The sequence below is a fragment of the Ranitomeya variabilis genome, chromosome 2 (assembly GCF_051348905.1).
Source record: "Ranitomeya variabilis isolate aRanVar5 chromosome 2, aRanVar5.hap1, whole genome shotgun sequence".
Classification (NCBI taxonomy): domain Eukaryota; kingdom Metazoa; phylum Chordata; class Amphibia; order Anura; family Dendrobatidae; genus Ranitomeya; species Ranitomeya variabilis.
The window spans coordinates 379,189,559-379,202,635 of NC_135233.1; the positions used below are offsets into that span (position 1 = coordinate 379,189,559).

At 44.8% G+C, this 13,077-nt stretch overlaps 1 protein-coding gene across 1 annotated transcript in view; it reads right to left on the minus strand.

Moving 5' to 3' along the window:
• Positions 1-12,119: 12,119 nt before the first annotated feature.
• Positions 12,120-13,077, minus strand: part of LOC143809483 (major histocompatibility complex class I-related protein 1-like) — a 54,243-nt gene continuing 53,285 nt past the window's right edge. The window contains exon 5 of the mRNA XM_077292560.1: positions 12,120-12,902. Within this exon, the coding sequence (XP_077148675.1) occupies positions 12,766-12,902 (137 nt within the window). The 3' untranslated portion in view covers positions 12,120-12,765. The remainder of the gene's footprint in view (positions 12,903-13,077) is intronic.

Consider the following 13,077-nt stretch of genomic DNA (forward strand, 5'->3'; position numbering starts at 1 on the left):
GAATACCGCCCGCTGCAGCCGCTCACCTCCCGGTGCCTCAGGAGAACCGTAGGTGGTGATTGTTCCACTTTTAAAGGGGTTAATGTGCCAGGATAATAGCAGGATATTAGGAGCTCCAGCCAAGTGCGTCTGCTCGCTCCAGCTACATAGCCACGCCCCCCACAGTTCACACTATTGCCACACTCGTTATAAAGTAACCCAAGAGCTCTAAGGTGTGTCACCACCACCCATGTAAACGCCTATTATACCCTTCTGATCAGTAATATACTCTATAGACTAAGTAAAGCAGAGGGAATATTTCCATCTTTGTAATGAATACTGTTATTACTAAGAAATCATATCTGAGGTTTTAATTTGGGGATCTTGAATAAAGAAGGCAGTATGAAGGTGGAAGGTGTTTTTTACATAATACAATAATAAGAAAAGCAATTGAGCATCTGAAGGTAATATGGTACAAGGGATCCTGACGAAAATCAGAACGTTGCATAATATACAAACAAAAGAATAGAGCAGCACACTAAGTGCTAAGATGTCAGCAAACATTGAATATATGAAATTTGAACTGAATTACTGCTCTATGGAATATACTTGCAAAAATGAAGGCACTTTGAGCATAAATTGGCCAATTCATGAAAGCCCATCAGTCATGACAATGCGACCCTTCTGTGATGGGACCCTAAACCTAATATTCATCACACATGCCTCTCCCGGGCTATAAGTTAAACATATAAAGAGCATGTTGGATCCAGCCTTAAATAAAAACAGCCTTAAGGTGCTTTCACATTGAGCTTTTTTGCACATTTGTTGGTCCTGTCAGGGCTACTACGTTTGAGTGTCCACCTCCAGTCTGCACATTCACTCTGCCAGCACCATTATAGTCTATGGCTCTGCTGACGCCTACGTCCAAATCTTGTTTTGCTGGGGGTTCGGACACAAGCCCATACGGAACCCACAAACGTGGTGAAAAGCACAATGTGAAAGCATCCTGATGGAGGGAGTGCACAGTTAGATAAGGAGGAAGTCAACACCTCCTAAGTACAGTGGTCTACTTAACCTTGTCAGTCAGGTCCTATTAAAGTGATTTCTTGATTGAGTATGGCAGTAATCAGGCCTGGTTGTGACTAAGGAGTTTGAACTCAGCTTCCCAAAGATGTGATAAACCACAGTTAATTTATGTTTCAAGGGGCGGTGGGGGGCGATGACTTTTTCATACAGAGCTCTGTAGGTATGGATTTCTTTTTCCCTTAATAATTAAGACCTTCATTTAAAAACTGCATTCCATGATTACTTGTGTTATCTTTGTCTAATATTTACATTTGTTTGGTGATCTGAAACATTTAAGTGTGACATACATGCAAAAGAATAGGAAATCAGGAAGGGGCAAACACTTTTTCATACCACTGTATACTACAGAAACCAAAAAGATGACCAGGAGAGGCATGTTTGATAAATATTAGGTTTAGGGTTCCATCAAATGACGGTCACCTTGTTGTGGTTAATGTTCAATTTTCATATATTCAATGTATGCATATATCTTGGCACTTAAAAAGGTAGCTGTAGTCTCTCGTTTGTATATTATGCAGTCATAACAGCTTGCACTTGTTCACACTTGTTTTAATTTGTTCGGAGGTGCCAGTCAATTTTTTGGTTTCTGAAAATCAGAAAGTCGGTAAAGAATCTTAAAGTTTATATCTTACCACCTTTAACATTTGTACTATATCATAACTGCACCCAATCTCTTTATTTTATGGTCCCGTGCTGCCTGTGCAAACTGTTGTGAATTTGGATTCTGGGCTCCCCCGGTGGCCGCTTGTGGAATTGGACTTGTCATCCTCTTTCCTGTTTCACCTGCTTCCATCAGTAGTGGGTGTCGCTATTTAAGCTCATTTCTCTGGTGGTTTCTTGCCGGTCAACAATGTTATCTGATGCCTCTCAGTGCTTGTTCCTGCTTCTAGACAACTACTAGATAAGTTGGACTTTTGTCCATGTTTTGTTTTGCCTATTTGTTCCAGTTCACAGCTGAAGTTTTGTTACTGTGTCTGGAAAGCTCTCGTTGATCAGGGATTGCTACTCTGGCGTTATGAGTTAATGCCAGAGTTTAAGGTAATCTCTGGATGGTGTTTTGTTAGTGTTTTTCTGCTGACCATGAAAGTATACTATCTGTCTTCTGCTATCTAGTAAGCGGACCTCAAATTTGCTAAGACTATTTTCCTGCTGCGTTTGTTGTTTCATCTGAACTCACCGTCATTATATGTGGGGGGCTACTGTCTTCTTTGGAATATTTCTCTAGAGGTGAGCCAGGTCTTATATTTCCCTCTGCTAGCTATTTAGGTCTTAGGCCAGAGCTGGGCATCTAGCGATAAATAGGAAATGCTACCTGGCTATTTCTAGTTGCGCGGCAGGCTTAGTTCATGGTCAGTATAGTTCCATCTTCCGAGAGCTTGTCCCTCTATAGGCTTGCTATGATCTCTGCCTGCAGAGATCATGACAGTTTGACCGGCCATTAAAGTGTTAAAGACCCAGGTTGAGAAAGGAGAGTTATTAGAAGTCTGCTGGAATTTTTTTTTTTTTTTTTTTTTCCTCTAGTCTGCCTTGCTGCAGTCTTTTTTCTCTCTCTCCTCCTAATCTCTGTATGCTCTGTGTGCACCTGACAATAATGGATCTCCAGAGTGTAACTGCGGGTTTGAATAATCTCATCACGAAAGTACAAAATTTACAAGATTTTGTGGTACATGCTCCGGTATCTGAGCCGAGAATTCCTTTGCCGGAGTTCTTCACAGGGAATAGAGCTAGCTTCCAGAATTTCCGTAATAATTGTAAGCTTTATTTGTCCCTGAAGTCTCGTTCAGCTGGAGACCCTGCTCAGCAGGTTAGGATTGTGATTTCCTTGCTCAGGGGTGACCCTCAAGATTGGGCCTTCTCATTGCCAGCAGGGGATCCTGCGTTACGCGATGTGGATGCGTTTTTTCTGGCCTTGGGCTTGCTTTATGAGGAACCTCATTTGGAACTTCAGGCAGAAAAAACTTTGATGGCACTATCTCAGGGGCAAGACGAAGCTGAAGTTTTCTGCCAAAAATTCCGTAAATGGTCTGTGCTTACTCAGTGGAATGAGTGCGCCTTGGCGGCAACTTTCAGAGAAGGTCTCTCTGATGCCGTTAAGGATGTTATGGTGGGGTTCCCTTTGCCTGCAGGTCTGAATGAGTCCATGACAATGGCTATTCAGATTGATAGGCGTCTGCGGGAGCGCAAACCGGTGCACCATCTGGCGGTGTCTATGGAAAAGACGCCAGAAAGTATGCAGTGTGATAGAATTCTGTCCAGGAGCGAGCGACAGAATTTTAGACGGAAGAATGGATTGTGTTTCTATTGTGGGGATTCTACTCATGTTATATCGGCATGCTCTAGGCGTACAAAGAAGCTTGATAAGTCTGTTTCCATTGGCACCATTCAGTCTAAGTTTATTTTGTCTGTAACCCTGATTTGCTCTTTGTCATCCATTGCCACGGACGCCTATGTTGACTCTGGCGCCGCTCTGAGTCTTATGGATTGGTCCTTTGCCAATCGTTGTGGTTTTGATTTAGAGCCTTTGGAGACTCTTATTCCTCTGAAGGGGATTGACTCCACCCCATTGGCTAATAATAAACCACAATACTGGACACAAGTAACCATGCGTATCAATCCGGATCACCAGGAGATTATTCGTTTCCTGGTGCTGTATAATTTACATGACGATTTGGTACTGGGATTGCCATGGTTGCAGTCTCACAACCCAGTCTTGGACTGGAGAGCAATGTCTGTATTGAGCTGGGGATGTAAGGGTATTCATGGGGACGTACCTTTGGTTTCTATTTCGTCGTCCATTCCCTCTGAAGTCCCTGAGTTCCTCTCTGATTTTCAAGACGTCTTTGACGAACCCAAGCTTGGGTCGTTACCTCCGCACCGTGAGTGCGATTGTGCCATAGATTTGATACCGGGTTGTAAATATCCAAAGGGTCGTTTGTTTAATTTGTCTGTGCCGGAACATGCTGCTATGCGGGAATATATAAAGGAGTCTTTGGAAAAGGGACATATTCGTCCATCTTCTTCTCCCTTGGGAGCTGGGTTTTTCTTTGTCTCAAAAAAAGACGGCTCTTTGAGACCATGTATTGATTATCGGCTTCTGAATAAGATCACTGTTAAGTATCAATACCCATTGCCATTGCTTACTGATTTGTTTGCTCGTATAGAGGGTGCTAAGTGGTTCTCTAAAATTGATCTTCGTGGGGCGTATAATTTGGTGCGGATCAGGCAGGGGGATGAGTGGAAGACCGCATTTAATACGCCCGAGGGCCACTTTGAGTATTTGGTCATGCCTTTTGGTCTTTCTAATGCCCCTTCAGTTTTCCAGTCTTTTATGCATGATATTTTCCGCGATTTTCTGGATAAATTTATGATAATATATCTGGATGATATTCTGATTTTTTCTGATGACTGGGACTCTCATGTCCAGCAGGTCAGGAGAGTTTTTCAGGTTCTGCGGTCTAATTCTTTATGTGTGAAGGGGTCTAAGTGCGTTTTTGGGGTCCAGAAAATTTCCTTTTTGGGGTATATTTTTTCTCCCTCTTCCATTGAGATGGATCCCGTCAAGGTGCAAGCTATTTGTGACTGGACTCAGCCCTCCTCTCTTAAGGGTCTTCAGAGATTTTTGGGCTTTGCCAACTTTTACCGCCGATTTATTGCTGGTTTTTCGGATGTCGTTAAACCACTGACTGATTTGACCAGACAAGGCGCTGATGTTGCTAATTGGTCCCCTCATGCTGTAGAGGCCTTTCAGGAGCTTAAGCGCCGTTTTGCCTCTGCCCCTGTGTTGCGTCAGCCTGATGTGAATCTGCCTTTTCAGGTTGAGGTTGACGCTTCGGAGATCGGAGCTGGGGCAGTGTTGTCGCAGAAAGGTTCCGACTGCTCCGTCATTAGGCCTTGTGCCTTCTTTTCTCGCAAATTTTCGCCCGCAGAGCGGAATTATGATGTTGGGAATCGGGAGCTTTTGGCCATGAAGTGGGCGTTTGAGGAGTGGCGCCATTGGCTCGAGGGGGCTAGGCATCAGGTGGTGGTATTGACTGACCACAAAAATTTGATTTATCTTGAGACTGCCAGACGCCTGAATCCTAGACAGGCGCGCTGGTCTTTATTTTTTTCTCGCTTTAATTTTGTGGTGTCATACCTACCGGGTTCTAAGAATGTTAAGGCAGATGCCCTTTCTAGGAGTTTTGACCCGGACTCTCCTGGTAATTCTGAACCCACAGGTATCCTTAGGGAGGGAGTAATTTTGTCGGCCGTTTCTCCTGATCTGCGGCGGTCCTTGCAAGAGTTTCAGGCGGATAGACCGGATCGTTGTCCGCCTGATAGACTGTTTGTTCCGGATGATTGGACCAGCAGAGTCATCTCTGAGGTACATTCTTCTGCATTGGCAGGTCATCCCGGAATTTTTGGTACCAGGGATTTGGTGGCAAGATCCTTCTGGTGGCCTTCTCTGTCACGAGATGTGCGAGTCTTTGTGCAGTCATGTGACGTTTGTGCTCGGGCCAAGTCTTGTAGTTCTCGGGCTAGCGGACTGCTGTTGCCCTTGCCTATTCCTAAGAGGCCTTGGACACACATCTCGATGGATTTTATTTCAGATCTGCCTGTTTCCCAGAAGATGTCTGTCATCTGGGTGGTCTGTGACCGTTTCTCTAAAATGGTCCATTTGGTTCCTCTGCCCAAGTTGCCTTCTTCTTCTGAGTTGGTTCCTCTGTTTTTTCAGAATGTTGTCCGATTGCACGGTATTCCTGAGAATATTGTTTCTGACAGAGGTACCCAATTTGTGTCTAGATTTTGGCGGGCATTCTGTGCTAGGATGGGCATAGATTTGTCTTTTTCATCTGCTTTTCACCCTCAGACTAATGGCCAGACCGAGCGGACTAATCAGACCCTTGAGACATATCTGAGGTGTTTTGTCTCTGCTGACCAGGATGATTGGGTTGCTTTTTTGCCATTGGCAGAGTTCGCCCTCAATAATCGGGCCAGTTCTTCCACCTTGGTGTCTCCGTTTTTCTGTAATTCGGGGTTTCACCCTCGATTTTCCTCCGGTCAGGTGGAATCCTCGGATTGTCCTGGAGTGGATGCGGTGGTGGAGAGATTGCATCACATCTGGGGGCAGGTTATGGACAATTTGAAGTTGTCCCAGGAGAAGACTCAGCGTTTTGCCAACCGTCATCGTCGTGTTGGTTCTCGGCTTTGTGTTGGAGATTTAGTGTGGTTGTCTTCTCGTTTTGTCCCTATGAGGGTCTCTTCTCCTAAGTTTAAACCTCGGTTCATCGGCCCTTATAGAATATTGGAGATTCTTAATCCTGTTTCTTTCCGTTTGGACCTCCCTGCGTCCTTTTCCATTCATAACGTTTTTCATCGGTCGTTATTGCGCAGGTATGAGGTACCTGTTGTACCTTCAGTTGAGCCTCCTGCTCCGGTGTTGGTTGAGGGTGAGTTGGAGTACGTTGTGGAGAAAATTTTGGACTCTCGTGTTTCCAGACGGAAACTCCAATATCTGGTCAACTGGAAGGGTTACGGCCAGGAGGATAATTCTTGGGTCAATGCATCTGATGTTCATGCTTCTGATCTTGTTCGTGCCTTCCATAGGGCTCATCCTGGTCGCCCTGGTGGATCTGGTGAGGGTTCGGTGCCCCCTCCTTGAGGGGGGGGTACTGTTGTGAATTTGGATTCTGGGCTCCCCCGGTGGCCGCTTGTGGAATTGGACTTGTCATCCTCTTTCCTGTTTCACCTGATTCCATCAGTAGTGGGTGTCGCTATTTAAGCTCATTTCTCTGGTGGTTTCTTGCCGGTCAACAATGTTATCTGATGCCTCTCAGTGCTTGTTCCTGCTTCTAGACAACTACTAGATAAGTTGGACTTTTGTCCATGTTTTGTTTTGCCTATTTGTTCCAGTTCACAGCTGAAGTTTTGTTACTGTGTCTGGAAAGCTCTCGTTGATCAGGGATTGCTACTCTGGCGTTATGAGTTAATGCCAGAGTTTAAGGTAATCTCTGGATGGTGTTTTGTTAGTGTTTTTCTGCTGACCATGAAAGTATACTATCTGTCTTCTGCTATCTAGTAAGCGGACCTCAAATTTGCTAAGACTATTTTCCTGCTGCGTTTGTTGTTTCATCTGAACTCACCGTCATTATATGTGGGGGGCTACTGTCTTCTTTGGAATATTTCTCTAGAGGTGAGCCAGGTCTTATATTTCCCTCTGCTAGCTATTTAGGTCTTAGGCCAGAGCTGGGCATCTAGCGATAAATAGGAAATGCTACCTGGCTATTTCTAGTTGCGCGGCAGGCTTAGTTCATGGTCAGTATAGTTCCATCTTCCGAGAGCTTGTCCCTCTATAGGCTTGCTATGATCTCTGCCTGCAGAGATCATGACAGCAAACATCCTACGAATGATGATGAAGTGGGGCCACATGATAAACTTCCATGATGGTGTCCCCCGATCTGTCCAATTCTGCACAGGAGCAGAAATAGGAGACTGCGCCTGTGTATATACTTAAAAAGTTTACTGCCTGCACATTAGTACATAGATAAAAAAAAAGTTATAAATGTGGTAATGCGGTAATGTGGGCACATTTTGTGACCACTGCCTTTTTTATTTCTATGGATATCATATGTTTATATAGCTGGCAGAGGGCCTCAAAATAATATGTGCATTGTCATCGCCACTTAGTGTGGGACCTTCTTAGACGTTGTGCCTGTTCCAAATTAATTTGTAAAATCCAAATATGAGCACGGAAGAGCCACGCTGATACATTGAGCATCAAGAAAATCCAAAAAGGGAGAATAACTTTACAACACAGCCAGAGTATATGTTTTTTTTTAAATATATAAAGTTTATTAGACATATACCGTATTTTCCGGCGTATAAGACGACTTTTTAACCCCTGAAAATCTTCTTAAAAGTCGGGGGTCGTCTTATACGCCGGGTATCGCCTTGCCGGGTGTATATGGTGGGTGGGGGGGAGTGGGCCTGATGACGACGAGGGGGCGTCTCACAGGAAAGTGAGTATCCCCCATTACCTCATTGTATCACTGCAGCGTGGGGTCTCTGCTGGGAGCGGCGGCGGCTGTGCTGTGGGGCGGCGGCTCCTCTTCTTCAGCGTGGGGCCTCTGTGCTGCTGGGCGGCGGCAGCGGCTTATCTTCAGGCAGTCGGGGCTCCTCCGGTATCTCCTTAAAGCCCGGAGGCCCTGCCGGCAACTCCATCGGTGCAATGCAGTGGCCTCCGGGAACATGGCCGCTGCTCAGATTCAGAGATCTGAATCTGAGCATGCGCCGCCCCCAGCGGCCATTTTCCCGGAGGCCACCGCATAGCAGCAATGGAGCTGTCTCCGGGAAAATGGCCGCTGCTCAGATTCAGATCTCGTCTCCCGAGATCTCGGGACGAGATCTGAATCTGAGCAGCGGCCATGTTCCCGGAGGCCACTGCATTGCACCGATGGAGTTGCCGGCAGGGCCTCCGGGCTTTAAGGAGATACCGGAGGAGCCCCGACTGCCTGAAGATAAGCCGCCGCCGCCGCCCAGCAGCACAGAGGCCCCACACTGAAGAAGAGGAGCCGCCGCCCCACAGCACCCACGCGGCACAATGAGGAGCAGCAGCCGCCGCTCCCAGCAGAGACCCCACGCTGCAGCGATACAATGAGGTAATGGGGGATACTCACTTTCCTGTGAGACGCCCCCTCGTCGTCATCAGGCCCACTCCCCCCCCCCAAAAGGCACAAAAGTCACCGGCCCTATAAGACGACATACGGTTTATAAGAAGACCCCCGACTTTTAAGAAGATTTTAAATTTTAACTGGAAAAGTTGGGGGGTCGTCTTATACGCCCAGTCGTCTTATACGCCGGAAAATACGGTAGTAGATTCACATAAAAAAAAGATAGACCACACTGGTACAGGAATAGAGTGTGTACACCCAGATAGTGTATAAACATAGATATTACGGTAACTCAGAGTATCACATAATAATACAATCCATGTAGGCACAAAATATGTATGTAGGTACTCCGGTTTCCTCCCACATTCCAAAGACATACTGATAGGAAATTCTTTATCTTTCTCTACCTCTTAAGGTACCTTCACACTAAACGACTTTGCAGCGATAACGATAGCGATCCGTAACGTTGCAGCGTCCTGGATAGCGATATCGTTGTGTTTGACACACAGCAGCGATCTGGATCCTGCTGTGATATCGCTGGTCGTTGCTGAAAGTCCAGAACTTTATTTGGTCGTCAGATCGGCGTGTATCGTCGTGTTTGACAGCAAAAGTAACGATGCCAGCAATGTTTTACAATGGTAAACAGGGTAAATATCGGGTTACTAAGCGCAGGGACGCGCTTAGTAACCCGATATTTACCCTGGTTACCATTGTAAAAGTAAAAAAAAAAACAGTACATACTCACCCTCTGATGTCTGTCACGTCCCCCGGCGTCCGCGCTGCTGCTCAGAGCTTCCAGCACTGAATGTGTCAGTGCCGGCCGTAAAGCAAAGCACAGCGGTGACGTCACCGCTGTGCTGTTAGGGCCGGCGCTTACACAGTGCAGGGAAGCGGACGCCGGGGGACGCAAATGTAAGTATGTAGTTTTTGGTTTTTTACATTTACACTGGTAAACAGGGTAAACATCGGGTTACTAAGCGCGGCCCTGCGCTTAGCAACCCGATGTTTACCCTGGTTACCCGGGGACTTCGGCATCGTTGGTAGCTGGAGAGCTGTCTGTGTGACAGCTCTCCAGCGACCAAACAGCGACGCTGCAGCGATCGGCATCGCTTAATGTGACGGTACCTTTAGTCTTTCTCTCTTTATCTCTCTCTCCCTCTTTATCTCTCTCTACCTCTTTGTATTTCTCTCCCTCTTTGCCTCTTTCTCTCCCTCTTTATCTCTCTCCCTCTTTATCTCTCTCCCTCTTTATCTCTCTCTACCTCTTTATCTTTCTCTCCCTCTTTATCTCTCTCCCTCTTTATCTCTCTCCCTCTTTATCTCTCTCTACCCCTTTAGCTTTTGCTCCCTCTTTATCTCACCCCCTCTTTACTTCTTTCTCTCCCTCTTTACCTCTATCCCTCTTTATCTCTTTCCCTCCCTCTTTATCTCCCTATATACCTATTTACTTCCCTCCCTCTTTATCTCTTTCTCTCCCTCTATCTCTCTCACGCTCTCTTTCTCTATTTATCTATCTCCCTCTTTTTCTCTCTCTTCCTTATCTCTTTCTACATCTTTATCTCTCCCTACCTCTTTATCTTTCTTTCCCTCTTTATCTCTCTCCCTATTTATCTCTCCCTACCTCTTTACCTTTGTTTCCCTCTTTATCTCTCTCCCTATTTATCTCTCCCTACCGCTTTACCTTTGTTTCTTTCTTTATCTCTCGCCCTATTTATCTCTCCCTACCTCTTTACCTTTCTTTCTCTCTTTATCTCTCTCCCTATTTATCTCTCCCTATCTCTTTATCTTTCTTTCCCTCTTTATCTCTCTCCCTATTTATCTCTCCCTACCTCTTTGCCTTTCCCTCCTTATCTCTTTCTCTCCCTATTTATTCCCCTCCCTCTTTGTCTCTTTCTTTCCCTTTTTCTATCTCCCTCTCTTACTCCCTCTCTTGTTTCTTTTATGGTTTAGGTCCCTAGAATTACTAAATCCATATTGTAGATTATTGTTACCCTTATTTGATTATGATTTTGAAGATCTAGCTCCTCTCCCTTGTCAGCCATATATCTACCTCTATGTCAGTCGCTCGTCTCTTATAGCTGCTGTGTCCAATCCATTCTGTAAAATAAAGAAAACTTTGAATTTGAAAAAAACAAACAAATCAAAATTGTTTATAGTTCTGTACCCATTTACCAGAAGGCGACCACCCCTATGTAAGAGTGAAATTTATCAATGTGATAACTTCATGTAAATCTTCTTACTGATATGGGATATCAAATGCTTTGCGCACATGAAATAGTTGGTGACTTATTTAACCTCTTCCCGACATTGGACATATCCATACGTCATGGTTGGTTGGTACTTACAGACCTTTGACATAAGGACATGTCATGGCGATCTCCCGCGCTCAGGATCTGTGTGCGGGCAATCTCCGGGTGTCAGCTGATTCTGTCACCTGGCACTCGGGTGTCTCCCGGCACTTTTACCCTCTAAATACTGTCATTGATATCGATAGCAGTATTTAGCAGGCAAGCAGAGGGAGAAGGGCCCCGTCTGCTCTCCGATCGGCGGCCCCGTGACATCATTGAGAGGGGACGATCATTGCCATGGTTACCTGATGTTGTCATGATGAACTAGCAAACTTGGTACAACATGCTCAGAGTATGGTGTCACAGGTTTGCCTGTCAGTGCATAGCTTTGCTATGCTTTATAAGCAAAAAGTGAAAGTCTTATAGAGGGACTATGTAACAAGCATAGCAAAGCTATGTCATCAGAAATATGCCTCCGAAAAATAGCAGTAAGGCTTGGCTCACATTTATCCTGCAATCTGAGCTGAGCGCTTACACAGGGGTTTCCATGTAAATATCTGAAATATGTGAACCCCTGGCAGAAGATTCCCAATAATGAGACAGATGGAGGCACTGTGGACACTCTCTCGCCTATGATGCAGCGTGTGCTTTTGGCCACAGTTTTGTGCACCACTGAGAAAAACAACACTGATGAATAGGCGCAAGATGGAGTCCAGAGTAACTTTAGGATATGTGCCCACAATCCAGGATAACAGTATTTTGGACGGAGCTCACCTGTGCTGGATCTAAATTGCTGCAGTGTAAGTTACAAGCACAGTGGATGGAATTTATAGAAAACCCATGCCAATTGTGCTTCTATTTGACACTGCGTAAACTCACCCGCAGTGCGGTTTAAGGGCCGCAGCATGCCAATTACTCTGCTGCATAGTTTCACACATAACCATTCATTAGAAGCAGTAAATATGCATGGTTCTTGCATTTTGTTGGAAAAATGAGAAGTTGCTGGTCAACTCTTAACCCTTATAACTTCGTAACAAAAAAATCATGCTCCAAAAATTGAGCTGATGTAAAGCAGACATGTGCGAAATGTTATTTATTAACTATTTTGTGTGACATAACTCTCTGATTTAAGAGCATAAAATAAAAATTAAAAGTTTAAACTTTGCAAAATTTTCGTCAAATTTCCGTGTTTTTTTTTTCCACAAATAAATGCAAGTCACAGTGAAGAAATGTTACCACTATCATGAAGTACAAGATGTCACGAAATAACATTCTCAGAATCAGTGGGATCCGTTGAAGCATTCCAGAGCTATTACCTCATAAAGGGATACTGGTCAGAATTGTAAAATTTGGCCTGGTCATGAAGGTGAAAACATGCCCGGGTGTGAAGGGGTTAAAAGTCAAATTCAGTTTATTATTTTTTCATAAATCAATAATACACATGAAAATCAGCTAATTCTGCTTCTTTTCCTCCTGGACTGATCTTTCACTCTCAAAAATATCAATTCATTGGTAAAAACTCTCTTTCATGTATAATGACCTTTCCATTTCTGAGAAAAGTCAGTGTCCCAACGAAGCAGACACAAGCGGCTGAGAGCAGGCAGTAATGTCGTGTAGATGGACGCTGTGGTTACAATAACTGAAGGCAGTGTGTGTTTCCTGCACCATCAGATGCCGCCATTCTGACGCACCACCATGTATTACTTTTGGGAGCTGATATTGATCTTTGTGTCTTTAGCATTCGGGTCTTTGTGACTTCTTCTTTATTCCCGCTCTGTTATTGTGAAATAAACAGAACCAAACACAATGATAACAATGATGAGGCCGACAGCCAGGCAGATCGCAATCACTGACCCAACAGAGGGGGCGCTGCTGAGATCTCCAAAATCACCAGAAATCCCTGTTTAGTTAAAAAAAGAAAGTTTTATGATCACATCCATCAATGAGAATTCCTATGTCTACACATAAAGTTGAGAGATTGGGGAAAAGCTTTTGGCATCTCAATGTAAAAAGAGGGGAAGAAAAGGCACCATAGAACAGGAAAGAAGAAAAGCAAAGGTCTAAATTCTGGCTAC